Source organism: Grampus griseus, assembly GCF_964374135.1.
Source record: "Grampus griseus genome assembly, chromosome: 5".
In the NCBI taxonomy this organism is placed as follows: Eukaryota; Metazoa; Chordata; class Mammalia; order Artiodactyla; family Delphinidae; genus Grampus; species Grampus griseus.
The window spans coordinates 63,282,989-63,310,756 of NC_138998.1; the positions used below are offsets into that span (position 1 = coordinate 63,282,989).

Below are 27,768 nucleotides of genomic sequence, written 5' to 3' on the forward strand. Positions count from 1 at the left end.
CCACATGCCACAACTACTGAAGCCCACTCGCGTAGAGCCTGTGCCCCACAACAAGAGAAGCCACCGCAATGAGAAGTCTGCTCACAGCAACTAGAGAAATCCCGCGCACAGCAACAAAGACCCAACTCAGCCAAAAATAAATTAATTAATTTAAAAAAAAAGTTGATGACAAACCAGCAGGAGAGACGAATGTGATTCTCTGCATTGACTAGCATTCCCCTGGAAAATATTTAACCAGAAATAATGTAATCATTTACCTTTTATTTACCTCCAAAACCTGAGGTAGAGATAGTTTCAACACCAACTGAAGTCAACAGGTGAAAGTCTCTTCTGCAAAATTGATTTTTAGGTATTTTCCACTGACTGAAATTAGGTGGGTAAATGAATGTTTTTATTCTTTTAATTGGTAACCAAACAATACATTTTTCTATTTCTTTTGCTTTTCTTCAAATACAGCATACAGCCATGTTTCCTATTGTTAAGAATAATGATTTGCTCACTTTTAGGCAGTGCCTGGGAGCCAAACTCCTCAGCTTTTTTGGGGGCCCTATATTCTTTTGGTTTGAGGTTAATAGAGATAAAGTGATGGGGCTAAAGCCAGGCTCCACTACTGTGTGATAAGGGCAAGTTCCAGAACCTCTCTGAGCCTCTGTTACTCTATAAAGGAGGGAAGATGAGAATAGTACAACTCTCATGGAGTTATGAGGATTACGCACAATGTCTTTTACAGAATAAGGAATCAATATCATTTGCTCTGATGATGATGTTTTTCAGAGAGTCCAAATTTCCCCATCTTTTCTTTAACCCTAATATTCTCTCTTTTGTGAGACAGAATCTTTGACTGGGTGTCAAGGCCACACTAGGCAGTATATAATAGGAAGTCTTCTTCCAAACAAGAAAATGGAAGGTTCCCCATAGTTTCTTATATGATAATGAAAGCCTAGGGCAAGTGTCACTGTGTTCTTGAGGCTGATTTGACACAGAGGATTAACAGCTAAATGATTAAAACAAATTCTTTTTTCCTTTAAAGAGCGGAAAGATTTGATGAAATACAAACTTTTTTTTCTATTCTGGGTTTCGATTATGCCTCTTTCCCAGGGCCAGGGCTAGGATCCAGCACGGGATGGGTCTAAGGCACATAATTTAATGAGGTGCGACCCTGCAAACAAGCATTTCTTTTCAGGGTTTGGATCTTCTGAGCCAGGACATGGTTATTAGGGCAGGATTGGGGGAAAGTTTGCCGAGCCCTTTCTCCACCCGAAGAAGGAAGCAATCCCTTGTGCTCACTGTGGTTTAATCATTTTTGCCAGGCTACACTCAGGCTAATGTCTCCCAACTTCGGTGCATCTGCACTGAGTAAAACAGGCTCTTCCAAATGACCTCCACGCAACTGGGGCTCCATAACCTTCACCTGATGGGTCCTTCACCCGAGAAGGGTAATTTGCATTCCATTGACCGAGGTTCTCACATTGGAGGTATAGATCCCAGCCTGTCCCCACAGGACACACGCCATGATCATCTCGTATAACTTATAGTTCTTGGCTGATCAGATGTCGCTGGACCAGGTGCGTCAAGTTACTCCATTAGCGCAGATTGTGTTTTCTCATCTCTCCGCATCCAGGCACCTAACATCACAGATGGTAGGTGTTCAATAAATACCCACAGGAATGAAGAAACACCAGGCTTACCAGAAGTCATTACTCAGCTTCTTAGGGTCTAGGCCCTTTAAGTACCAGAAAGGGCAGAGCCAGGAATCTGGTGCAACGATTTAAACACCAACCACTGCCACTTCCTCCCTGCGAAAACCAATGGTTCCTCTGGCTTTTGCTGATGTGCACTGGTTCGTGTCCTGTTTTTCGAGAGGCTGGGTTTCTAGCTCCCACCCGAGCTCTCGCTGCCCGACTTGTTATTTCTCCCTCTTCTAGCTCTATCCTTCCCCTCCTGTCCGCTGGCAGGGCCCCGACAGAACCAACCCCCAGCAACTCTGACCCTGCACTTGCCACGATCCTTCTTGTCCTGGCTCCTGACTCGCAGCTCTCAACGCCGAGTTCTGCTTTCGAGTAATTTGAATGCATCACCGCCCTAGTGGAGAGCCCTACTCACAACCGCAGGGGAGCTGGTGCCCTCCTCAGCTGCCATCTTGGAACTCCGCCATCAGCCGCTTGGGGCTCCACACAGCAAGCACTGCCCGGCGCCCTGCTGCCATCTTCTGGAGGTTGTTGGTCCTCTTCTGCTCCTTAGATCTTTGGGACTGCTCTTCCCGACAGCTCTAACAAGCCCCTGATATCCTCAATACGCTCTCAGACATTGTTTTAATGCAGTGACCTGGGCCTCAAAGAAAAACGCACAGGTAAGTCATTAAAGTAATGAGACAAATGACCAGAAAACGGAGTAAATGCTTATCTCCTGTTGGTATGCTGGAGCCAGGTGGATGAAAGTGACCCAAGATCACTCATGGGAATATACATGCGGTGTATGAAAACCTTTCAAAGTTTGAAAATGGTGTCGTCAGGCACGATGAAATACCTATGGCCTCCCCTGGGCATCCTTTGCCACAGTTTTCTTGGAAAACATACCAAAAGATCACCTAGTTTCTTCTTCATTGTCAGTAAGTAAATGGCAACCTTTCTTTTTCCAACTGAAAAAACTTTAAATCAGAGACCATTTTATTCAGCTTGACACCAAAGCTATTTTAGTTTATAAGAATTAGACATGTGGAATAGTTGAGCTAAAACCAAAGATATTCATAAAATACATTAAAAAAGAGTTCTGATAATTTTTCCGTATCTAAGTTCCCACAAAAGTCAACGTGGAAGCAGTGGCAGAGGAAAAGAGAAAACAATTGACCTGGCATGACACACCAGTTAAATGGTAGGGGTAGAAATGGGCATAGCCTTTCTGAAAGGCAATTTGGCCAGAGAAATTAAGAGTTTTTAAAGTGTCCACATCATATGAATCAATGATTTCACTGAGACTCTATCCTGAAAAAAATAACGAGAAAGCCAAAGATTCCTGAATTTAAAAGTTTATTACAACTTTGTATATGAGAGTGCTCAACTGAGAACAAACTAACTGCCCAACAATAAGAGAAGAGTAAAATAAATGATACTATGCACCACGGAATCCTAGGGAGTCATTATAAGCATGTTTTTAAGTCTATTTAATAACATGGGAAAATGTTCAAGTTATAATGTTAAGTGAAAAAAGAATACAAAGTTGTACATGAGTATGATTATATTATACTGAATTATATTAAAGTAAGTCTTTGTGTAGAAAAAAAGATGGAACTGCACCAAAACACGAACACTGCTTAACTCTGGGGGATGAGATTGTGGATGAGTTTTGTTTCCCTGTTTATACGTGGTAGGATGACAGGTGAGATCTTAACTGCTCTTTACTACATGCTTTGTTTCTCTAGCATCAGCAAAACAGGACAATATCTAGTGCTTTAAAAATTGTGGACCACGAAAGATCCAAAAACAATGATACCAAAAGAAATGCTCCGAGTATAAGACAGAAATGATCAGAAAGGATGATCAGACAGAACTTTTTTATCCTCCCCCCACCCTCACGTTGGGATGGCAATACAACCAGCCCCATAACATGTGGGACTCCTACAGCAGAGGAGACCGGAACCTCACTGCAAGGGTAGAAGGAGAGGAGGGGGCACGTGGGTAGCACAGAGAGAGGTCACGTGGCAGGGAGAAGCCCCCTGAGTAGCAGGGTGGCCCTAGAGCAGTGGAGGGGCTATGAGAGCAGTATCTAAACAGATGAGCTTGAAGGCAGCCTCAGAAAGCCTTCACAGCCTGGGAGGGCACAGCAGCGAAATTTTCCCAAGCTTAAAGACGGGGGGGTAGCTCGGGCTTCCCTGGTGGCGCAGTGGTTGAGAGTCCGCCTGCCGATGCAGGGGACGCGGGTTCGTGCCCCGGTCCAGGAGGATCCCACGTGCCGCGGAGCGGCTGGGCCCGTGGGCCATGGTCGCTGAGCCTGCGCGCCCGGAGCCTGTGCTCCGCAACGGGAGAGGCCACAACAGGGAGAGGCCCGCGTACCGCAAAAAAAAAAAAAAAAAGAGAGATGGGGGTAGCTCTTAGCTGAGAAAGGGCCTGTGGTCTAGAAAGTGTCCCACAGCTTCGATAAGGTGACCCCTGATCACAGGATGCAGGGGGACTGTCTTGCTATGGATCAGATGGAGGAAAGCAGGACATTAGCTAGAGGGTAGATTTGCCTGAGGACCATATGAGACAGGTTACCTGGCAGAAGATGCCAAGGCAAAGGTGGACACCCCTCTCTGACCTTGACCAAAGCAGTACTTGCAGAAGTCTCCCCCTCCACACTTTCTCCTAACCCCAGCGGGGAGAAGAAGCGCAAGCGCAAACCTAAATTGGACCAGGTTTCAACCCAAGCACGTGGGGGAAGTCAGGTTACCCGGAAGTGACTAGATTACATTTTCACAAAAGAGAGCTCAGAGTCAGAAATCCAATTGTGTTATGGAAAATAAAGTTATAGTGTAGACACCTGAGCTTATGACATATGAAATATGTACTCACTGTATATATTTTTTGTGATTTTCAAATTTTCAGTAATGACCATATTTTGTATTTTAAAAGGTTATTTAAAAGAAGAGCAGAGGGCTTCCCTGGTGGCCCGGTGGTTGAGAGTCCGCCTGCCGATGCAGGGGACACGGGTTCATGCCCCGGTCTGGGAAGATCCCACATGCCGCGGAGCGGCTGGGCCTGTGAGCCATGGTCGCTGAGCCTGCTCGTCCAGACCCTGTGCTCCGCAACGGGAGAAGCCACAACAGTGAGAGGCCCGCGCACAGCAAAAAAAAAAAAAAAAAAAAAGAAGAGCAGAGCATCCACAAAAATTCGCTCATGAGCTCATAAGTCAAGGTCCTGAAGGAAGTGGGGCACAAGGCCGATGGAAAGGCCCCCAGTTCTGAGGCTCATCCTGCTAGATAACCAGAGAGCCGGAGGTCCTGACCACACCTCCTGAGCCTCCGGCATTAAGGGTCTGTGTGTGAGCAGCTGGGAGCAAACGGGAAAACAGTGCTTATACTATCTCCTCTGCCCATCACAGGCCTCCGCGCTTACCTCCCTCCCCACAGGAAGTCAATATTATTAAGCTTCCCTGTAGAAAGTTCCCCCCTGCCCGCCGCCACTTTTAAACCAAGTTTTGTTCTCTGAAGCAATAGCAAACTACAGAACAAATCCACCCCCGCACAATGATGACCTCTAAATATTTGGAGAGCATGTTGGTCTCCATGTTAAGGGCTTCTCTGCTCCAGGCTGAACCAAGCTAGGTCCTCGGATGATATTTTCCAAGCCTCTCGCCATCCTGGCCACCCCTCCTTGGAGGTCACACCTGGGGTTGTCAAGGCCACAACTGAAAGGCAGTGCCTGAGCCAATACTGTGACCTTGTGCTCTGGCTACCAAGACTCACTCTAATTCTGCTAAGGCTCTGAAGGGCCTTAAGGAGGCATTTATGTTCTGAGTGCCCCCCGCCAGAGTCTCAGCCTGCAGTGCAGGACTCAAACCCAGAGCTTTGCCAAGTGACTGTCTGTCAGACCCGGGCTCTCCTCTGCTGCACCCGTCTACTGGCTGGGGGCACAGGCCACAGGCACACGGGGTCACTGGGGACACACGGCCACTGGTGCCAGCCACACTCAGCCACCCAAGAGACCCAGGTCAGGGTGAATCTGTGCAAGGTGTTGGCAGTGAGGTCTGGAGAGAAGGGGACAGGGAGGGGAGAAGCTCTGCTAGCCATATAGCTCTCCCGGCCCTGCCACATGAAGGCAGGAAGGTCTCTCTCCCTATTCCCCACTCCAGGCAAAAGTCTCTCCCTTCCTTTCTTCTTTTCTCCAAGGACCTTACCCAAGACTTGGCATCTCCCATAGCTCTCCCTCCTCACTGGTAAATCGTTGGTACCTTTGCTACGTCTGTGGGCCTTGTTCTCCCTCCAGGAGGAGATAATTGTCCCTGGCATTCAAAGATTTTATTAAACTTAAAAGCTTTTGCACAGCAAAAGAAACCATAAACAAGAAGAAAAGACAACCTTCAGAATGGGAGAAAATATTTGCAAATGCAGCAACTGACAAAGGATTAATCTCCAAAATATACAAACAGCTCATGGAGGTCAATATCAAAAAAGCAAACAACCCAATCAAAAAATGGGCAGAAGACCTAAATAGACATTTCTCCAAAGAAGACATAGAGATGGCCAACAAACACATGAAAGGATGCTCCACATCACTATTAGAAAAATACAAATCAAAACTACAATGAGGTATCACCTCACATGGGTCAGAATGGCCATCATCAAAAAATCTACAAACAACAAATGCTGGAGAGGGTATGGAGAAAAGGGAACCCTCTTGCACTGTTGGTGGGAATGTAAATTGATACAGCCACTATGGAGAACACTATGAAGGTTCCTTAAAAAACTAAAAATAGAATTACATATGACCCAGCAATCCCACTACTGGGCATATACCCAGAGAAAAGACAAAATGCACCCCAAATGTTCATTGCAGCACTATTTACAATAGCCAGGTCAAAAAGACACATGCACCCCAATGTTCATTGCAGCACTATTTACAATAGCCAGGTCATGGAAGCAACCTAAATGCCCATCGACAGACGAATGGATAAAGAAGATGTGGTACATATACACAATGGAATATTACTCAGCCATAAAAAGGAATGAAATTGGGTCATTTGTTGAGACATGGATGGATCTAGAGACTGTCATACAGAGTGAAGTAAGTCAGAAAGAGAAAAACAAATATCGTATATTAACACATATATGTGGAACCTAGAAAAATGGTACAGATGAAACGGTTTGCAGGGCAGAAATTGAGACACAGATGTAGAGAGCAAACGTATGGACACCACGGTGGGAAAGCGGCAGGGGTGGTGGTGGTGGTGTGACGAACTGGGCTATTGGGATCGACATGTATACACTGATGTGTATAAAATTGATGACTAATAAGAAGCTGCTGTATAAAAAATATATAAAATAAAATTAAAAAAAAAATCTACAAACAACAAATGTTGGAGAGGGTGTGGAGAAAAGGGAACCCTCTGCACTGTTGGTGGGAATGTAAGTTGATACAGCCACTATGGAGAACAGTATGGAGATTCCTTAAAAAACTAAAAATAGAACTACCATGTGACCCAGCAATCCCTCTACTAGGCATATACCCTGAGAAAACCATAATTCAAAAAGACACATGCACCCCAATGTTCATTGCAGCTCTATTTACAGTAGCCAGGACATGGAAGCAACCTAAATGCCCATCAACAGATGAATGGATAAAGACGACGTGGCACATATATACAATGGAATATTACTCAGCCATAAAAAGGAAAAAAATTGGGTCCTTTGTAGAGACGTGGATGGACCTAGAGACTGTCATACAGAGTGAAGTAAGTCAGGAAGAGAAAAACAAATATCATATATTAACGCATATATGTGGAATCTGAAAAATTTGGTATAGACGATCTTATTTACAAAGCAGAAATAGAGACACAGACGTAGAGAACAAACATATGGATACCAAGGGGGAAAGGGGGTGGTGGTGGGATGAATTGGGAGATTGGGATTGACATATATACACTATTGATACTATGTATAAAATAGATAACTAATGAGAACCTACTGTATAGCATAGGGAACTCTACTCAGTGCTCTGTGGTGACCTAAATGGGAAGGAAATCCTAAAAAGAGGAGATGTATGTATATGTATAGCTGATTCACTTTGCTGTACAGTATAAACTGACACAACATTGTAAAGCAACTATGCTCCAATAAAAAAAAAAAAATTGCTGAACATCCTTACTTCTCCCCACATGGACCCCGCGGCGTGCTCAGCTTACAGTAGAGGGCACTCCCTCTGCTGCCAAATCCACAGCACTCCAGGGCCAGCTGTGCCAGCCCCTCCTCTCCTTGGTGCTCACCTCATCCTCTCAGCTGCCTCGTTTCTTTGCTGCTGTTACCATGTTCCAAGCTGACTCTGGAGCATCTCCCCAGCCCACCCCCTAATCTGCCCCCACCCACCCCCAAGCAAGCATTGACTCTGGCAGATTTCTGCTAAAGGGGGACCAGTGATGTCCTAACCTGTTTGCTTTTCCAGGACTGATGTTTGCAGGGGGCTTTTTTTTGGAACCAGAACAGAAATCATCCCACATCCTTACGCAATTCTTCCACAGGCTCCAGCAAATAAAGGGCCTTTGGACCCTCCACCAGTCTGCCTTTTCCAGCAGAGCACCTGGGTTGGGCCTGAAGCCTCCAGCTACCTGCCTGTTGACCTGCCAAGACCTCTCCGGAGCAACCATGAAGTGCCTCGTCCTGCTCCTTTGCCTTGCTCAGCTCTGTGCCTGCCGCTCTGTCCCGCATGGCCCGATTCCGGGTTATAGGGAACCAGCCTGTGATGACCCAGAAACAGAGCAGGCAGCCCTGGCGGCCGTGGACTACATCAATAAGCATCTTCCTCATGGCTACAAGCACATCTTAAACCAGATTGAGAGTGTGAAGGTGTGGCCGCGGGTAAGTGAACCTGCTGTGTAGGAGGCGGTGGGGCTCAGCTGGGTGTCTCTAAGAGCCCACCTCCCAGCACAAATGAAGTCGCAGAATGGAAACACCCTGATTCCTCCCAGGAGGGAGGGAGAGACGGAGGGAAGAGAGGAGACATTCTGTACTGTGGTCAGTGGTCTCCAGGAGGGTGCTGGTTGGGGGCAGGAGGAGAGGGAAAGGCTTTGAATGGTATTTTGAGGATCACAGGTAGAAGGTGTGGTTTTCTAGAAAAACTAGGACCAGAGACTGGATTCTAGTTTCCCAACTACCACTGACTGGAAATCACTTCTTTTCCTTTGGTTCTGTTTCTCTAGATAAAGACTGAGAGTGAATGAAATGTGCATTTGATAAGTGCCTACTATGTGCCAGGCCCTTTCACATATATCATCTCCTTAACCCCTCTCTCACCCCACCCCCAGTCCTGTGGGGTATTGTCCTTGTCTTACATGAGGAAACCAAGGCTCTGACATATTAGGGCATTATTTTACCCAAGGTCATAAAATAGTAAGCAACAGGCTAGGATTCAATTCCAGAACTGTGTTCCTTCCTCTACACAAGCTGCCTCCCCAAGAAAGGTATCCACATCCCAATGAGAAATCTTGGCATGAAAGGATTCACCCGCTTACATGCTACATAAGAAACCAATGCAGCCTGAAGCTGGTGACAATGATGGTCAAGCTGGGAAACGTGTGCCTTGGGGGTCAGCCGAGTGATTTGGAGAGGTGGGGAGAAGACATCCATCTATTGCCTATTTTGAAATTAGATTTTATAGCTGAGGAAGGATAATTCTTTCAGTCAATACTGATTACAAGCCTTCCATGGGCAAGAACCAGTGTCAGGCGCTATGGGAGATGCTAAGTTGACTCATATGAAATAGCCAGTTTTGTATAATAAAAGGGGTCAAATATTGGCATTTTAATGATGCAACCTAATACAAAGGTGAGAAAGACATAGTGTCCACAAGAGATTCACAGTCTAGGAAGGAAAATAAGGCAAACCTCAGGATGTCTGGACTGACTCATGGACATCTGATCTCACAATGGGACAAAATATTTGAAATCAGGTTTGTACCAGATGGATTTTAGGAGTTCTGCAACCATAGTGAAGTACAGTGGTGATTCAGAGGAAGCACTGATCAATTCAGGGGAAATGACACACAATGTGTATATTTGAGGGAAAGAAGGAACAACACTGCAGTTTTCACTAACAGCAGGGTTGGAGAAAACCAGGAGCCCCAGGTTCCTATTCACTAGCTGTGAGTGTTTTCAGGAAGTTAATTGGGGCATATCTGCACATCATAAAACACAGCTTCCTCCAGGAAAGGAAACTTTGAGGCTTCAGGTACTAGTGAATCACGCAGAACAGACATGAGAGACAAGCAGAGCTGGGCTGAAAGAAAAAACAGCCATACTCGTACCTTCTGGATTTTTCCGGGCTTTGAAGAAAGGATACACAAACAGGTGAACTGGCAGGAACAACTCCAAGGAGTCATACAAGCTCCCCTATCACCTCCTTACCCGCTGCTCCTTCCCTCTGTGCTAGTGACTGACTGACGCACTGCTTCCTCCATCAGAGGGAGGCTCACGCTTCCCTCTCATTACCAGCAGGGGGCAGTAGGGAACAGCAACTTTTCATCCAGGCATCTACAAGCCAAAAGACAAAAAAGCCACAGACAACAACTTTTCCTTTAGGAAGGAAAAGAAAATGGGGAAGGAAGGAAAGTAGATGTTGAGAAGGAAGGAAGGAAGAAGTAGAGGGAGGGATGAAGAAGATAAAAGAGAGACAGTAAGTTATTATCCTACACCAACTTACTTCGCTGCTTGCCTGAGAAAAATCCAAAGCTGACTTTTTCAAAGTACTGCTTGAAGGGTGAAAATTTTAAAATTAAATACGTATCAACATTCACTTTTAGCTTCCAGATACAGCTCAGCGTGATGGCTGTGCTTCCATCAACCAGTCCAAGGCCACGCCCCCTTCTTTCTTACCTCTCCAACAGGGAGTGGGTTCAAACCCAGTAGGGGCTCACCCTTGGACCCGCTCAGCAGGATTAGGCTGCTCACCTCTTCATTCTCTGTCTCCACAGCGGCCCACGGGAGAGGTGTTTGACCTTGAAATAGACACACTGGAAACCACCTGCCATGTACTGGACCCCACTCCCCTGGCAAACTGCAGCGTGAGGCAGCTGAAAGAGCACGTGAGTGCCCCTCTTAGGGCGACTGCCGCGGGGGCAGCTAAAATTGCCAATTGATGGCGCCTTCCCTGGGGCTGATTTTTACAATTCACCTTTTTATCGTACTCCCACCCCCTGCGAAACCAGTGTCATGTTTCAACATCACCCAGTGAAGGAGATTTTGTGAGGCTCACCTTTGACATCCACGTCCCCCCTGCCACCATCCCCCCACCGTGAGAAGTGAGAGGTCAGCCCTCCTCCTGGGCCCTCACTGTGGGTTTATTTCTCCAGGCGGTGGAAGGAGACTGCGATTTCAATGTGCTGAAACAAGACGGAGAGTTTTCCGTGTTGTCTGCAAAATGTGATTCCAGTCCAGGTAGAGATGATTATTATTCTTATTATAGTTACCTGGTAGAGAGAGTGAGGAGGGAACCTGAACTGTTTTCAACAGAAGTAGTTCTAGCCACTTTGTTGGTGATGAAAAGAAGCCAAGTTTCCTGGGTTTGGGGACTTTAAAACTGTGTTTTAAGGAGCTGTTCTCATTGGAGGTGAAAATCGCCCCTTGGTGAGAGGGGCTTCTGCAACAATGCCAGCATGGCAGGAGCCACCCGAAGGTTTAGTAAGAAGCAGAGGATCCTCCTGCAGCCATTTGGAGCATGTTTTAGCCCTTTCAAATAAGCAGAGCGGGGGCAAATGCCGCAGAGAATTACAGCCCCGAGCCAAGTTGATTTCTTCGCTCTGTGCGCAGACTCGGCCGAGGACGTGCACAAGGTGTGTCCAGACTGCCCCCTGCTGGCCCCGCTCAACGACAGCCGGGTGGTGCACGCAGTAGAGGCCGCGCTGGCTGCCTTCAACGCCCAGAAAAACGGCTCCTACTTTCAGCTTGTGGAAATTTCTCGGGCTCAATTTGTGGTAAGACTGAGACCCTGCTGACGGTTTGGGCAGTTTGGTGGCACTTTGGGAGTGGACGTGGTGAAGCAGGGGTGAGGGACAGAGCAGGTGCAGGGGCAGCCACGGGAAGTCAACGAGGGTGGTGGGAGAAAGAGGGAAAGAAAGGGTCCTGAGTGTCCTAAGGACCCCGAGGACCCTCAGCGCATCCCCCACCTAAGCCACTTCAACACAAAACAGCCAGATGCTGTGTGTCCCCAGTTCCTCCGTTCCAGTTAACACCAGGGTGGAAGTTCCCACTTTATCCAGAAGCACCCACTGTAAATTCATGGGTCTCCACATCGCCATCACCCATCACCACGGAACATCTACAGCACTCTTGTAATTGCTACTTACAAAGGCATGGGCATACTTACATATAAGGGCAAGGATCCTAAAATGCCTTTGAATCACTGAGAAAAAAAAAAAACTAATTGTACCGTGGCTGGGTTAGCACATTTGAATGCAATGGAATTCTAATATTTTTAAAAACTAGTATTCTGGATGCCAGCCATGGCATACTTGGAAATACACTATAAATAGTAATTCTATTAACCAGAATATGCGATTCACAGAACACCCCCGCCCCAGACTATAACAAATAACAGATATTTTATTATTGTAAGTGTCCATGTGCTCTAAGAACTATAAGATAGAAAAGCATAAGTATCTTCTGTACTTTCATTTATATTTTTCATTTGATCCTGCTGTATAAAATACGTGGGAGAGGCATTAACTTCTTCACTTTCCCACCCCATCTTGGAGTAGCCTGAGCCTTGGGTCTCAAAGTGCAACCCCAATAGGGAAGTTGGCAGGAGGCAGGGTTCCCACTCAGGTCAGTGTAAGGTCAGCCCTCTGGGTTCCTGCTTTCTACCTGAAAACTCACCTCTGCTCTGAATGATGGGCAGTGGATACCTGCACCTCCTTCAGGGAAGACCCAACCCCAGCTTCTGTATGCAAACCCTTCAAAAACCCAGTGTCTCACTGTAAGCCGTATGTAAGCCACCGGGGGCATGTTTCCTGGCCACACAGTGTGGTCTCCGTGAAACGTGCTCCCTGGACTGTGCAATTCCATGGCCCTCGCTACTTCCCTCTGGCCTCTCCTTACCAGTCTTTTTCATGCTAAGTCATGTTGCTTCATGAAAATTTTCCTTTTATCCTCATCAGCCTCTTTCAGCTTCTGTCACTGTGGAGTTTGCAGTGGCTGCCACTGACTGTGTTGCTAAAGAGGTCGTAGACCCAGCCAAGTGCAACCTGCTGGCAGAAAAGGTGAGCGGGCTAGGCATTGGGTTGGTAAAGCCAAGTCATGGAATAGAGCATCCTTAGAGCAAATTCATATCTTGTGGCTGCAGAAAGGAGAAATGCAAAATACCCACTGCCTGTGAGGCTGGGTCGTGCCAGGTCATCCTCTGGGGTGTCATCTCCCCTGCTTAAGAGCTATCACCAGATCTTCTCACCCAATGGAGGCCCCTGGAGTTAGAGAGGCTGTTTCCTAACTAAGATGAGTCATGTCAGGCCATTGGGAGTATAAAGTGTAGATTTTCTAGATAGACCTCTGATATGAAATCTTTCAAGTCCTTAAGCCAGCAATGTCCACGTCTAGGAATTTAGCCTAAAGAGATCATCGTGTTTCACAGAATATATCTATAAAGATGATTTACGACAGGTACAAAATGACCCCAGAAGATCTGAATGTCCAAAAGGAGGGAATCATTGAATAAAATACGGCGCATTAGTAAATAGAAAATTATACAGACACGAAAATTAACACTTTCAAAGAATAAGGAATGATATAAGAGAATGCTATCATTATAGCACGTGAAAAACATAGTATACAAAATGGTGTAGTTAGTGATGCCAATTTCTAAATGATATTTAATTGTAGTTAAAAATAAGAAAGAAATACATAGATGTGAACAGAAGTTCTCCTGGGTCACCACCATTTCTGAGATTCTGGGTGATCTCTCTCATTCCCAAAGCTTTTCTGTATTTTCTACATTCTATAATAAAATATAAGCAGAAATCATACACTTTAGGAAAAAGATTTTTTTAAAAAAAGGAATTAGGAATTTAAGGTTTTTTCCCTTGATGTGTTGGAGTATAAGTGAAACTGGGAGAGAAGTCCACTTTCTGAACTGGTTCAAATAACTCCTCTCTTTCTGTGGGCAGCAATATGGCTTCTGTAAGGGGACAGTCACTGAGAAGGTTGCTGGCGGGGAAGATGTTGCAGTGACCTGCACGGTGTTCCAAACACAGGTAAGGGCGTCATGGATGCACTTGCCCTTATCTTCAGAATACAATGACCCCTTCACCTTTCTGCGGTGCCTTAGTAATTTCAGGGCATTTGCTGCCTGTCCTTTTGAGCCCCGCCATATAGATAGCGCCAGGGAATGTGAAATCATCAAAAAACAAAAGGTTGTTTCAGCCATGCCCTCCCCTCCCACGAACTGGTGGTTACAGGGCAGAACCTCCCTAGTGTGCAATTGGCGAGGCCACGTGTTTTATTTGCTAGCTTGGGAGCGGGGGCGGGGAGAGGCGGGGGGGGGGGGGGAGTGGGCGTGGTTTTCTGAGTTGCAGAGTCCAGGTGGGCAGATCTGTCTCACAGCTCCCTGTGGCTGCAGGTGTAGATGAAAAAGAGGGTGACGCTACTGGTGAAGGTTAGCCATAAGGTGGGGTTCTTTTGCTCATGGAACAGTGTAAGTCTACCATCCCCAACACAACTGGTGAGAAAGGGGCTACCGCAGGCCAGTTACCCCTCCCCTGGAGCCCTGATGGCCATCCCTTGTACCTAGGTAGTTCTTTTTTGCCAGATTCCTTGCAAATAAAAATTAGTACTGTGAGAGAATTGGGTGGGGTTCCACCTGGAAGGAAGAGAAAGGCAGCTAACCTAAGGAAACAATCCTCTCTCCAGCCTGTGCTCCCGCAGCCCCAACCAGACGGTGCCGAAGCAGGGCCCCTCACCGCTGCACCGGGCTCGGCTGGGCCAGCACTTTCTCCAGCTGGCCAGCCCGCGGCCTCCCTGGTGGTGGGACCCAGGGCCGTGGCAGCTCCCCCGATGCCCCCACCGGTGTACCCGGCGCACTACGACCTGCGCCACGCCTTCTCGGGTGTGGCCTCGGTGGAGTCAGCCTCAGGAGAAGCGTTTCACGTGGAGAAGACACCCAAGGTGGCGCAGCCTAGCATTCCTGCTCCTGAAGGTCCAGTTCCAGTGGTCCGCCCTTGCCCGGGGAGAATCAGACACTTCAAGGTCTAGAAGACGGTCAGAGATGAGAAGGTTTGGCACAGAGAACGTGGCCGCCATTTTGTCCAAGTATGGGTTTGGGTGGGAGCTGTGTCTGCTATCAAAGCAAGTGCTACGTGTGGTCTAGATTAACGTCAAGTCTTGAATGCCAGCTTCTCGTCATCCTTCAGAGGTCGGGGAACAGAGCAGGTGATAGTTATGTTTGATGGAAGGCATAAGGTCAGCAACTTGACTGTTATTGTTTTGATGCTAAGCCACCACCATTGTGTTCTCTACTTTCTCTTGACCTCACAAAAATAATTGGAACTGTGATTTTTGAAAGGTGCTCTTGCCAAGTTTATATCTGCTTGTTAATAAAAATGCCTGAAGGACCTTCCTTAAAAAAGAAGGTTCTAAGCTGAAATGTGGTCATGATTATTTCCAACTTCATCCAAGCTCACGTGTGTGTGGTCTGTCTTTCCAGCAACCACACCACAAGTGTTCCTAATCAAAATCAAAGTGAAAATAGGAACAAAATAGAACAAAAATCTGCTATATTACTACACACAGGAAAAAGTGAGACTAGGATCTGCTCATAACTCATAAGATCTGATCATTTCCTTATAAGAAAATAATTCTTTTCATTTCATAACGTTCAGAAAATATTGCTAAATTGGGGTCAAGTGCCTGAACTTTGTACAGACAGACCAACCATTGGTTTCCCCCAATACCCAGGTAAGGAAGGATCAGCAATTAACACAGGAGCCTCACTTTAATTATATCTGTTCATTATTTATGCTTAAAATAACTGTTAGTTGTACTATATATACTGCATTTTATGATGCAGGATTGGTCTTTCTACCCAATCCATTTTAAGACCTCAAGTTAAAGTTCTGGTGTATAGTATGAATAGAGGAGGGATACCTGGACAGGTAAATCCAGTGGACATTTGTAGATACTATCCAAGTGTTCAGAGAGCATAAAGAATGGTGAATGGTGCCTAGACCATTTCAATTTTTATCTACTAGCATTAGGTTGTTCTGAGCAACCTAAGTGATGGGCCCTTTCAGGTGAAATTTTAAAGGAGTAGGACTCATAACCAGTGGAGTGGCTTCACTTGAACCAAGAAGATTGAATCAAGCATTGGCACTCACCTTATCACTCTTGCCTAGAGGTTTTGCCCCAGTAACCAGAAAGAATGGCCAGGAAGTTAGGAAAACCTTTAGGTATCTCAGAAGCCAGGGGACATGAGGAAGGCATGGTCAGCTAGGCTAAATGCTGCAGAAAGAGCAATAAGAGTGAGGACCAAGAAAAGGCCATGGGTTAGTTGACCAACTAGGAGGGGATGGTGACCATTGGCAGATGCAGTTTCACTAGAAGGGTGAGTATAAAAGCCTGGCGGCAGGGTTAACTGGTGGAGATGATGAGAAAATGGAGGGGAGTGTGTAATCTCTTTTAAGCAGTTTGATGGTGAAGGGTGGGAGAGAGAGGATGTAATCTAAAAAGATTGATTTTTGGACAGACACAGCAGAGAGGGGCAGCTTGACGTGAGGCTTTCGTTCCCTGACCAGGGATGGAAAGCTGGTTGCGGCGGTGAGAACATCAAGTCCTAACCACTAGACCACGAGAAGCTGTGGCTATAGTCTGGGCCCCAGTTCTTGTCTGCCTTGAAAAAAAAAATTTGACAAGGAGACAGAAGGTAGAAAGGAGAGTAAGGCGTTCATTAGAAAAGCAGAATACATGCAGAGAGACTCACAGGCAAGCTCAGAGAGAGTGACGCCTTCGGGAAGTTTAAATCATTCGTAAGGGGGCAGTCTTCCTGGTCTTTGTTTTCCTCTGGCCAGTCATCTTGTTTTGACCCCATAGCTGATTAGTCTCAGGGTCCTTCCCTATGTGCGTGTGCATCCTTTAGCCAAGATGGATTTCAGTGCGAGGGTCCCTGGGAAGTTAGCAAAACGTATAGTCTGGCGTCCCCCGCCACTCTTTTTGACCCTTGAGGAGCCTTTCTGTGCATGTGCAGTTGAGGTCTCCCTGACTCCAAGGATGAGAAATACGTGATCTCTTGATTTTTCACCTGAGCAGGGCTTAGCCCCTCTCTGCCCCCGCCATTACTGTTATCTTAAAGTGTCCACAGGAGACAAAGTCCAGCTGTTTACCCAGTTCCTCTTGTCATTTCTATCTTGCGGTATAAACAGGCCAGTTGCAAAAATATCTAGCCTGTAGCCCATCTATCTCCTGCCTCAATAAATATGAACAGGAAGGTAGCTGTAAATGTCTAGCCTGGAGCCCATCTATTCTCCTGCCTCAGGATAACTGGGTAGAGGGAAGATTTCTTTTCCAGGAAAGAGGAGTTTTGAGCGTCCTTAGGGCAAAAGATGGGAAGAGATGGAAGAAGAAGAAAGAGAAAAAGGATATGATGGGGTGGGGGGCATGGGAGATGTTTAGTGGAGAGCTGGAAATGGTTTGGGCAACTCTGCCAAAGAGTCTAGACCTTCTTTAAGGGAGCTTGCAACGGAATCCTGAAAACACACCTTTCACCCAGTACTAGAAGAGACTCGTCCGCTTTCCACCCTTGCTACACACAGGTGTAGTCCGTGTTTTCCATGGCAGGTGGTACATACCCAACCCAAAGCAGCTTAAGTAGAAAGGGAAATGTCACTGCCTGTGTACTGGGAATTCAAATGGATGAGTCTTACCTAGGGCACAGCGGAATCCAGGGGGTCAAAAGATATCATTTCCATTCTCTCTCTCTCTGTCTCTGTCTCCCTCTCTCCCTCCCTCCCTCCCTTCTTCCTTCCTTCCCTTTTTCTGTCTGTCATCAGTGCTTGCCTTCAGTCTTAGCCAGGATGGCCACTGGCAGCCTCACACCTACGTTATCATTGGTGCCTAGTCCTGAAGAAAAAGAGAAGGACTAGTCAAGAAGAGCCAAGGGAGAAGCTATTCCAGGGGAATAGCAGGCACAAAGGCCTAGAGGCAGGAAACAGGTTGATGTGGCTAAGGATGAGAAAGGAAGCTGGATTGAAGCAGCTACGAGGAGAAAGAGGACGGCTGTAGAAAATGAGGTTGAAGAAGCAAATGGGGGCAGGTCATGAACAGCCTTGAGAGCCTCAGGAGTTAGGGCGTTTTTCTCAATGCAGTGGGAAGCCACTAAAGGTTTAAGCAGAGCAGTGGCATAATCTGATTTACCTTAAGAGATCACTCAGGCTCGGTGGTTCTCGACCTGGGGATGGCGGGAGGTGGGGTGGAACAGTATTATCCCCTTCCCGACCCCGCACCCAGGGACATTTGGAAGTAAGGGGAGGCATTTACTTGGGATGCTACTGGACAGAGGCCAGGGATGCTAAATATTCTGAAATGGACAGGGCATCCCCAACAATGAAGTCCCAACAATGAACAATGATTAATTAATACCCCAAATGCCAATAGCATTCATGTTACGTTGTTAGTTGCTGTAGGGAAAATGGGTTGCATCTCGGAAAGAGTAGCCACAGGATAGGAAGTGACTGGAGCTTTCTAGGGGAGAGATAAGTGTACCTTAGTCTAAGGTTGTGGACAGCAGATGTGGTTTAAAGATAAGGATATAACTTCAGGTAGAAGTCCTAGGACCTGCTGATGGATTTGATGAGAGGGTAAGAAAAGGACAGGACAGGTGAAAGGTAACTCCTGGATTTGTGGCTTTGCAAACTGGGTAGATGCTGGTGTCATTTACTGAGACAGAGGGCACTGGTTCATTTCATCTGAGTTACCTCAGTTTCTCTCCTCTCTGTTTTGAAGTTGTGCAGTTGATTTTTCTATGTAAGGCTAACCCATGCCTTAATCTGACAGACCTGCACTGTCTGGGCTAAGGTGATTCACCTTTCATTTCTTATGGCCCTCATTATACAACCAGCTGTATGCAACAGTCTGGCAGGGGTGCAGGGAGGATTAAATGCGATGCTAGAAGTATATGCTTGGAACCTTCTTGACACATTCTAGGCTCTCGGTAAGGGTCCTCCCTATCTGCTTCCTCTTTCTGTCCTCTGAATTTGGTGGCTTCAGAAGATTATGTCCTTGACCTTCTCTGAAATGTGTACTCTCTGCTTGGCAAGTCCATCCTTTCTCATGATTGAAACTCTTGATCTTACACGGATAACTTCCAACTTTACAGCTCCAGCTTGGGCCTTTTTCGTGTTTCAACATTGCATTTCCAAAGGTCTCCAGGATTTCCTCACTTGAATTTACCTAGAACAGTTTCCTGCATGATTTATTTGATCTAAGAGATGCATACCTGAAGACAGCAGTCTTCAAAATGTGCATATTCTAGAAACATTTCTTCCTAAGAGTAAACATAAATTAGAAAGGATGAGTTATGGAGCTGTTCAATCTACTGCGCTTATGCTCATTTTTGCATTAATGCTGCCCTATATTTTCTCAGCATCATCTTTAATATTTGGCAGAATGCTTGCTCCTAAATTAATAGCATCGCATGTGTCTCATTTACTTGCCTTCTTAGTGGCTTTTTAATTAAATCTGCCTCATCTTCCAAAGTTACTGAATTTCAGGTGTATTTTTCAGTACAGTACCACCACCACCAATTAACAATATTTGGTGGGTGCTAAGATAATAGAAATATTTACAACTAAAATAACAGTGAACGTTAGAGTAATAGAATAGTGGTCATCAAAATCACTCATGGAAATTTTGCTGCACATGAAAAAAAAGTGGTTCCAACGATATTGACAAAGGGTGATGGGTATTTCTCTTACATGGGACAGTCATACGGCAATGTTGTAAACAAGGTTTACAATGTACTTGCTTAAAGGTTCTCTGTACATCCCCTGCTTGACCAGTCCCCACTTCACCTACACCCTACTCACTCGACTGACCTTCCCCCCATAATTGTAGACCCTAATCAGAAAATACCTACATACTTCCCACCCTCCCCGACCAGAGATGGTGATTATTCTAATATTTAGCTCGGAATGGCTACCCCTTGATAGTTTAGCAAAGGGAAAACCTCTGCCCCAGGAAAGTACTTAGCCCGGGGGCCTAACAGGAGTTTAGAGGGCCAAGCTGACATCAATTTCCCCATAACTGAGAGCCTCCCTAGTCCTCCCCAGAGTGAAGCCTGCAGCTACTTCCTGCCCTGCCGTCCACCCCATACAGTGGGGTGTTGCTCCAAGACCTTGCTTCCCGCATGTAAGCTCCCCCATCCATCAGACCATTGATGTCTCTGTTGCTGACTCTGGGCTCTTTCTTCAGTCTTGAAGCTGGGCAAGCACAGGGCTTGCAGGCCTCTGGGGTGCAGCCGACAACCATCAAAGAAATAAAAGATCTGTGACAGGCTAGTTAATGTTCACTGCAGTATGCAAATAGGATTTCTAAATTTGGCATGCAGATACCTTTGAGAGACGTATGAAGTCCCTTGCAGAGCTGCCAGTGGCATAACTATGAAAGAGAAGAGTCCCTTAGTGTTCCTAAAAACATGGACTGTTCCTTTTGGGATAGAGTAGCCAAGCTGAACCCAGAGCCTGCCCAGCCCATTCCAACCCCAGTTTTGAGACAGTTGATGGAAGAAGCTCTCTGGCTTGTCCCTGAGGAACCGATGTGGCAGAAGTGTCCAGGCTTACAGGCATACCTTGTTTTGTTGTGCTTTGCTTTATCGCTCTTCACAGATAATTGTGTGTTTTACAAGTTGAAGGTTTGTGGAAACCCTGCCTAGAGCAAGTCTATCAGCGCCATTTCCCCAGCAGCATTATGTTTTTCTTAAGGCTCCTGGATTTTGAAGAACTAACCTTAGAAGAATTCCTTTGCTCTTCTGGTACTTTTTAACTGCCTATTCATCCTCCTATAATATGTATTTCAGAGTGGATGAGACAAAATTTTGGTTACAGGATAAATGTGCAAAAAGGCCAGAAAAAACATAGGCCTTTACATGAATGATATTTGCGTCCTAAATTCATATTTGTTTGGATGTCTTTTATATTTGTCTTCAGAGATCATAGAATTATTTTAAAAGTTAATAATTTTAGTGTACATTGAGTTGTTCAGAAGTTCAAGTACTTGGTGTTATGAAAGCTGCTTATAAGACAGCTTTTACTGTGCGTTAATCTCCAAATGACAATTACAGTAGATGTTTCTATAAAGGTCAACTGCTTTCTGGTTTAGATCCACTCCAATGGATCCACTATAGCACCAATAATAGCTTCTAATTGACATTTTACTTTTCTGCTTCAAGCTAAAGACAGATGGGTGTGTGTATGTGTGATATGAAAAGTAAGCATTTGCCAGTGTTCTTTTTTAAATCAAATCATTGTCAGATTTCACTGGACTTTTTGAAAAGGTGTGTATCTATTCTTTATTTGTAATGGGTTTTTTCTGTCTCTAATTGCAACCTGACTCAAGGGTTTTGCATTCTAGAGTCACTAGTTACGGCAGCAGGCAACTGGAAATTAGAATTTCAGTATAACAGTTGTCTCTTTTGGAGGCCTATTGGGATTGGTTGTATAAACAATAATAAAGTGACTAGATTAGACAACACTGCAAACTGACATCTGTCTTGGGAATTCTAAATGTGAATATTAAAGCTAGGGTGGGCTTCCCTGGTGGCACAGTAGTTAAGACTCCACCTGCCAATGCAGGAGACGCCAGTTTGAGCCCTGGTCTGGGAAGATCCCACATGCTGCGGAGCAACTGAGCCCAAGTGCCACAACTACTGAAGTCTGCACGCCTAGAGCCTGTGCATTGCAAGGAAGAGTAGCCTCCGCTCACGGCAGCTAGAGAAAGCCCACGCGCAGCAACGAAGACCCAACGCAGCCAAAATTAAATCAAATTAAATTTAAAAAAGGATGGAGCTTGTATGTTAAAAAATACAAAAAGCTAGGGTCAAATATAAGATTGTATTTTATTTTTAAAATGCATTTTATTGAAGTATAGTTGATTTACAATGTTGTGTTAATTTCTGCTGTACAGCAGAGTGATTCAGTTATATATATATATATATATATATATATATATATATACACATTATTTTTCGTATTCTTTTCCATTATGGTTTGTGACAGGATATTGAATAGAGTTCCCTGTGCTATACAGTAGAACCTCATTGTTTATCAATTCCATATATAATAGTTTGCATCTTCTAATCCCAAACTCTCAATCCACTCCCCCTTGGCAACCACAAGTCTGTTTTCTATGTTTGTGAGTCTGCTTCTGTTTCGTAGATAAGTTCATTTGTGTCATATATTAGATTCCACTTATAAGTGATAAAAGACTGTATTTTAATTTACTATACTACTTGAAATCATGAAACCATAATCAACTATGAGTGTGATGCCTGTTGAAATTAAGATAAAAAGATGCTTATAAAAATGTCATTTAATATTCATTTCTCTCACTAATCATTGCCTAACATATTTTTAAAGATGGAGGAAGGTATTTGATCTCATGAACTAACTAAAAATTAAGTCTTTTCTTAAATAAGACACCATGGCAATATATTTGGATAAGGGTGATTCTATAAATAAGATCATTAAAATACTTTTTGTTAATAGTAATCTTCTTTAGCATTTGCAAAATATGCTTCCTTCAAGAGGCTTGAAGTGCTTTTTTAATATCTTTGTACTGATTCACAGTAACTGTGAAAACTGCAACAGATCTCCTCTCTAAAAATGTCATTGCAAAAAGAATTTTCTCAATGGAAATAGCCCCCCAAAATCTATTGCTTCCCTTATCTCAAAGTGTACAGTTAGATCAATGTCCCATTGAACTTTGCACTGGTGTGAAATCATCTGATGCATTTGGTCAATTTGGGGTGTAACATTTTAAAAATAAGTAGTCAGTCATGTCTAATTTATCAGTTCATGTATCCCCAGCACTTCTTATACGTTCACGATATATAATAATTGTTCAATAAATATTTAATACCTGAATTTTTAAAAATGTACTTGCTTAAAAAATACTCAGTCTTTGGCTAATTTTTAAAAGTTTGGGAAATTGTTTCAAATTTTGTTTTCAAAAATTTTTATAAATTGTTTCAAATTTTGTGTATAAAGTGAGACTTTATTGCAATTTTAATATCTTGCTATCTAACATTTGCATGATTCAAAATCATATTGTTGAATTGGGCCCCGCTGCTTGCCGCTTACAAAATCAAATTCACAAATGTTGATAGAAAGGAAAGTTGTCTTTAATCACAGTGCCAGCAATCTGGGGAGATGATAGACTCAGTGTCCCCCAAAAAACTACCTCCAAAGATTCTGCTTGGCCATGAAAGCTTTAAAGGTAAGGAGGGAAGTAATCTCAGTTAATCATTGAGATAGGGGGTCGGAGTCATCGCCATCACCCCAGTGCATGCAGACTTGTTGACTTCTTGTGATCTTCCTCTAAACGTTATCTTGTTCACACAGTTTGGTCACACAGTTTGAGAGATTACTGAAGGGGAAGCTAGGGAAGAGATCTGGTCACCTGTTAATTACTTATTCTTCATTTCTGTTTATTTCATCTACAGAAAGAACCGGCAAGTTAGGCAAGGTATTGCCTGATTAAAAGACTTGAAAGGTGTGCTTGGGCTGGACATGAGTAGAGCATGGGGGTGCCTGGTTTAAAAGTTAGTTACAATATAGCTTGGCTAAAGTGACAAGGAAAGGGGCTTCCTGCTGAGGGCGGTTTCCTGCAAAGAGCTGCTTACAATCATGCAATGTAACTATCATAAAATATAACTATCTTGGGACTTCCCTGGTGGTCCAATGGTTAAGACTCTGCACTCCCAATGCAGGGGGCCCGGGTTCGATCCCTGGTCGGGGAAGTAGATCCCGCATGCCACAACAAAGGTCCTGCGGGCTACAACTAAGACCCGGCACAGCCCAATAAATAAATAAATGTCAAAAAATAAATAAATAAAATGTAACTATCTTGTATGTTCAACTGTTGCATTTCTCTTCCAAATTGACTCTCATCCCTGCATCTTTCCAATTTTGGTTCATAACACCCAGCCAGTCACCCAGCAATTAGAATTTCATTCATCACGAGGTAAATCCTATTTTTTCAAGTCTTTAAGATTTAAAGCAAGAATATGTAACCCACACGATAAGTACCCTTAACATTAGTTTCCCAAATAATCATTTTCATAAAATATTACTGGTGCTCCCATATATTACTCATTCCACCTCTAGCCCTTCCCCACCTCTCCACCCAAACCCCAAAACAACCAAGGACCATTAGGAACATATGAAGTACAATGCTGACTTACTAGCATTTATATATGTGTGTGTATATATACAGATGTATATAACAATATAAGTATATGTACTATCCATTCAGTAGGTGGTGACTCCAACCCTCTTCTCATTATAGCCAGTAAAGAGTTAAAAATGTTCATGATTCATTATTTGAAAGAGCAAAAGTTATAAACAATGTAAATTTTCTATAATGATGCCTGGCTAACTAAACTATGTTATATTCATTCCATAGGCTACTATACAGAAAGTAAATATTCTAAATTAAGTCTCACTTCTAAGCCACATGGCTTCTGTCTTGGCGACTTTACCTTTAGAAGCTGGCTCGAGACAGGAGCCCTGAGACTTTAGGCAAAAGGAAGATGGGGGGAATGTAATATATGGGTCCCGTCACCTCTAACCATCCGTGTAGGGTTTTTTCTTTCCTTGATGGCAGTAGAAAGACCTCACTTCCATAACATACTACTCTTGATACTTTCTTTAAAGCTACTTTTCATTAAAGATTCTCTCATGAGGTATTTATCTGGGAGTTGGGAGGCTAAGGCGCTCAGGTCCTGACTCTTCAGTGAATTTAACTGTGTGACCTTGGGCAAGTCACTTAACTTCTCTGTGCTTCAGTCTCCCTATCTTGTAAAGTGGGAGTAATACCTACCTCACAGGGTTGTTGTGGGGATTAATTAGATATAATGTCTGTAAAGCATCTAAGATTCTTGAAGAAGTTGCTATATAAATACAAAATTATATCTATTAAAGTTGGTTTATTTGTGAAAAATAAAATCAAATCATATTACAAGAAAGTAGCAATTCATATAGGAAAATATTCAACATATATTTGGAAATCAAAAGGCAGATTTTAAAATGATATGGTCCTAATTTTGTATAAATAATTTATATATATATAGGTATATTCATTTATATATACATTCACACAGACATGAAAGCTGCAAAATAATAGGAAGGAAAACACCAAAAGATTATTGATAATAGTGATTTTATCTGAGTTACAGAATATTGGGAACTGTTTTTCTTTTTCTTTCTTTTTTTGACTAGCAATGGAGCCTGTGTCCCCTGCATTGGGAGTGCGGAGTCTTAACCACTGGACTGCCAGGGAAGTCCCTGGGAGTTGTTTTTCTTTATTGTATCAGTACTTTATATTTCCTGCATGTTCTTATAATGCTCATGTATTACTTTTGTAGAAAAAGACTTTTTCTTTTATTTTGTTTGCTTAGAGCAGACGTCAGCAAACTTCTATAAAGAGGCAGAGAACAAATACTTTTGGCTTTGTGGGCCTTATGGCCTCTGTCTCAACTACTCAACTCTGCTGTTGTAACAAGAATCGGCCATAGACAGTACATAAATGCATGGGCATGGCTGTGTCCCAATTAAATTTTATTTACAGAATTAACAGTGAGCTGCCTCTGGCCCTCAGGATGTAGTTTGCCAAAGTGTCCTAGAATAGTAGAAGTAAGGAGAAATAGAATTGGGAGAAAACATGGTGGTCAAAGAGTGGGGCAGTTCTGCGTGGAGTTAGGTGCTGGTCTCTGGAGTCAGAGTGGTCAAACAAGAAGGAAGCTAGAGTGTTGTCCCTGGGGAAGATGAATTTGTCTGGATAATAGCAGGGTGAGGGTGGAGGGCAGGAATGTAAACCAGGAGCTAAGACTTTCCAGCTCAGAGGGAGTGACAGGTCAGAAGATGGCAGGGACAGGAGAGGGAGGCTGATGCAGCCATGCATGTGACATGACCCTCAAAAAAGCAAGTTTTTATGCAAGCACAGAGGACTAAGGTCCTGGAAATAGCACTGGGAAATGGGGAGGATGCCAATGTTACTAAACGTTAAGTATCCACTTCAAAGTTCTTATGGAGAAGTTGTGTCTTGGAGAAAAGCCAGTCTTGAGTTGAGTCTAGGAAATGCCTAGGTTAATAAGATAAGTGGGTAAGCTTATTTCCTAAGGAATGGGAATTTCAGAAGACACAATGGAAAGAAAGATTTGGACATAGGAGGGATCCTTGATGGTTTGAGGGAGAAGAGGCAGAGAGTGCAAAGAGTACGATACTGCCAGGAGAGGACAGACATGTTTGGGGCCTGTTGGGTTTACAGGGATCAGTGTCTGGAATGAGCAGGCAGTAGCTTACATTAATTATAGTTTGGTGAGTCAAGAGTAGGCAATGGGATTAATTAATTCCCAGGCCCTCAGTACGGTAAAAAATAGCAATCTCTGGAGGATGGGAGGTCTTTTCCTAACCAGGTAGCTGCTACCCCCTCTTTCCCCCATCCCATCTCACCCAAGGCCCATACTTGGCTAAGTTTCCTTAGGTCCCCATTGAGACAAGCCATGGATATGACTTGATTGGGCAATAATATTTTTATCATCTTTATTGCATTCTCCACCGCATTCCTTTTTATTCACTTCACCTCTTGGTGCATTGCCTGAAGGAAAAACTCAACAAGTAAGGAAGGAAAGCATGACCTCCTAACCAAATCTTGCCAGCTCCAGCCCTTCCTTCTTCCAACTGTCCCACACTGGGCTGCCAGATGTACGTACACAAAGTCCAGATTGTGGCACTCTCCTAATCAAGAAGGATTCATGTGATCACAGATCTCCAAAGTAGGGGGTGCAAACCCCAGGGAATGCACAAGATAAATCACTGGCTTATGGGGGAAAAGTACTGGAAATCTATTTTTCTAGTTTTTAATATTTTACTAAATGTATTAGTTGCATACATTTTGATCACATGATAATGATTTTTCCTTTTAAATGACTATTTTTTGAAGTTGCAACAAAATTAAACAGAAAAGACAGTGATTTCTCATATACCCCTGTGCCCACACACACACAGCCTCCCCCATTCTCAGCATCCCCCACCAGAGTGGTACGTTTATCGGTGAACCTACATTGACACGTTATTATCACCCGAAGTCCATAGTTCATATTAGAGTTCATTCATGGTGTTTTACATTCTAGGGCTTGGACAGATGTATAATAACATGTATCTACCATTATAGTATCATATAGAATAGTTTCATTCAAACTATTCATACAGAATAGTTTCACTGCCTTAAAAATCCTCTGTTCTCCATCTATTCATCCCTCTCTCCCCACCCCATTCCTTGGCAACCATTCATCTTTTTACTGTCTCCACAGTTTTGCTTTTTCCGGAATGTCATATAGTTGGAATCATACCATATGCTGCCTTTTCAGATTGACTTCTTTCACTTAGTAATATGTATTTAAGTTTACTCCATGTCTTTTTATGGCTTGATGGCTCATTTGTTTTTAGAGCTGCATAATATTGCATAGCCTGGATGTACCACGGTTTATTATCCATTTACTTACCAAAGGACATCTTGGTTGCTTCCAAGTTTGGACAGCTGTGAATAAAGCTGCTATAAACATCCAAGTGCAGGATTTTTTCATGTGCAGGTTTTTGTGTGGACATAAATTTTCAGTTCATTTGGGTAAATACCAAGGAACGTGACTGCTGGATCATGTGGTAAGACTATGTTTAGTTTTGTAAGAAATGCGTCAGTATTTTGGATTTTGGCCATTCCAAAAGGTGTGTAGTGGTATCCCACTGTTGTTTTAATTTGCATTTCCCTGATGACATATTATATGAAACATCTTTTTATATGCTTATTTGCTATCTGTATATCTTCTTTGGTGAG

The 27,768-nt window shown here is 44.0% G+C and overlaps 1 protein-coding gene and 1 long non-coding RNA gene across 2 annotated transcripts; one reads left to right on the plus strand and one right to left on the minus strand.

Moving 5' to 3' along the window:
• Positions 1–1,296: 1,296 nt before the first annotated feature.
• Positions 1,297–27,519, minus strand: LOC309822618. Its single transcript, XR_014296758.1, has 3 exons — positions 27,440–27,519; positions 2,001–2,331; positions 1,297–1,625 (listed from the first exon to the last, which is right to left on the minus strand). It is a non-coding gene; the product is annotated as an uncharacterized lncRNA (long non-coding RNA).
• AHSG (alpha 2-HS glycoprotein) lies at positions 8,247–15,276 on the plus strand. The gene is made up of 7 exons (XM_082654591.1): positions 8,247–8,545; positions 10,656–10,766; positions 11,034–11,118; positions 11,491–11,654; positions 12,837–12,938; positions 13,839–13,925; positions 14,581–15,276. Exons 1-7 carry the CDS (start codon positions 8,333–8,335, stop codon positions 14,920–14,922), a joined length of 1,104 nt encoding a protein of 367 aa, XP_082510717.1. The 5' UTR covers positions 8,247–8,332; the 3' UTR covers positions 14,923–15,276.
• Positions 27,520–27,768: the final 249 nt, after the last annotated feature.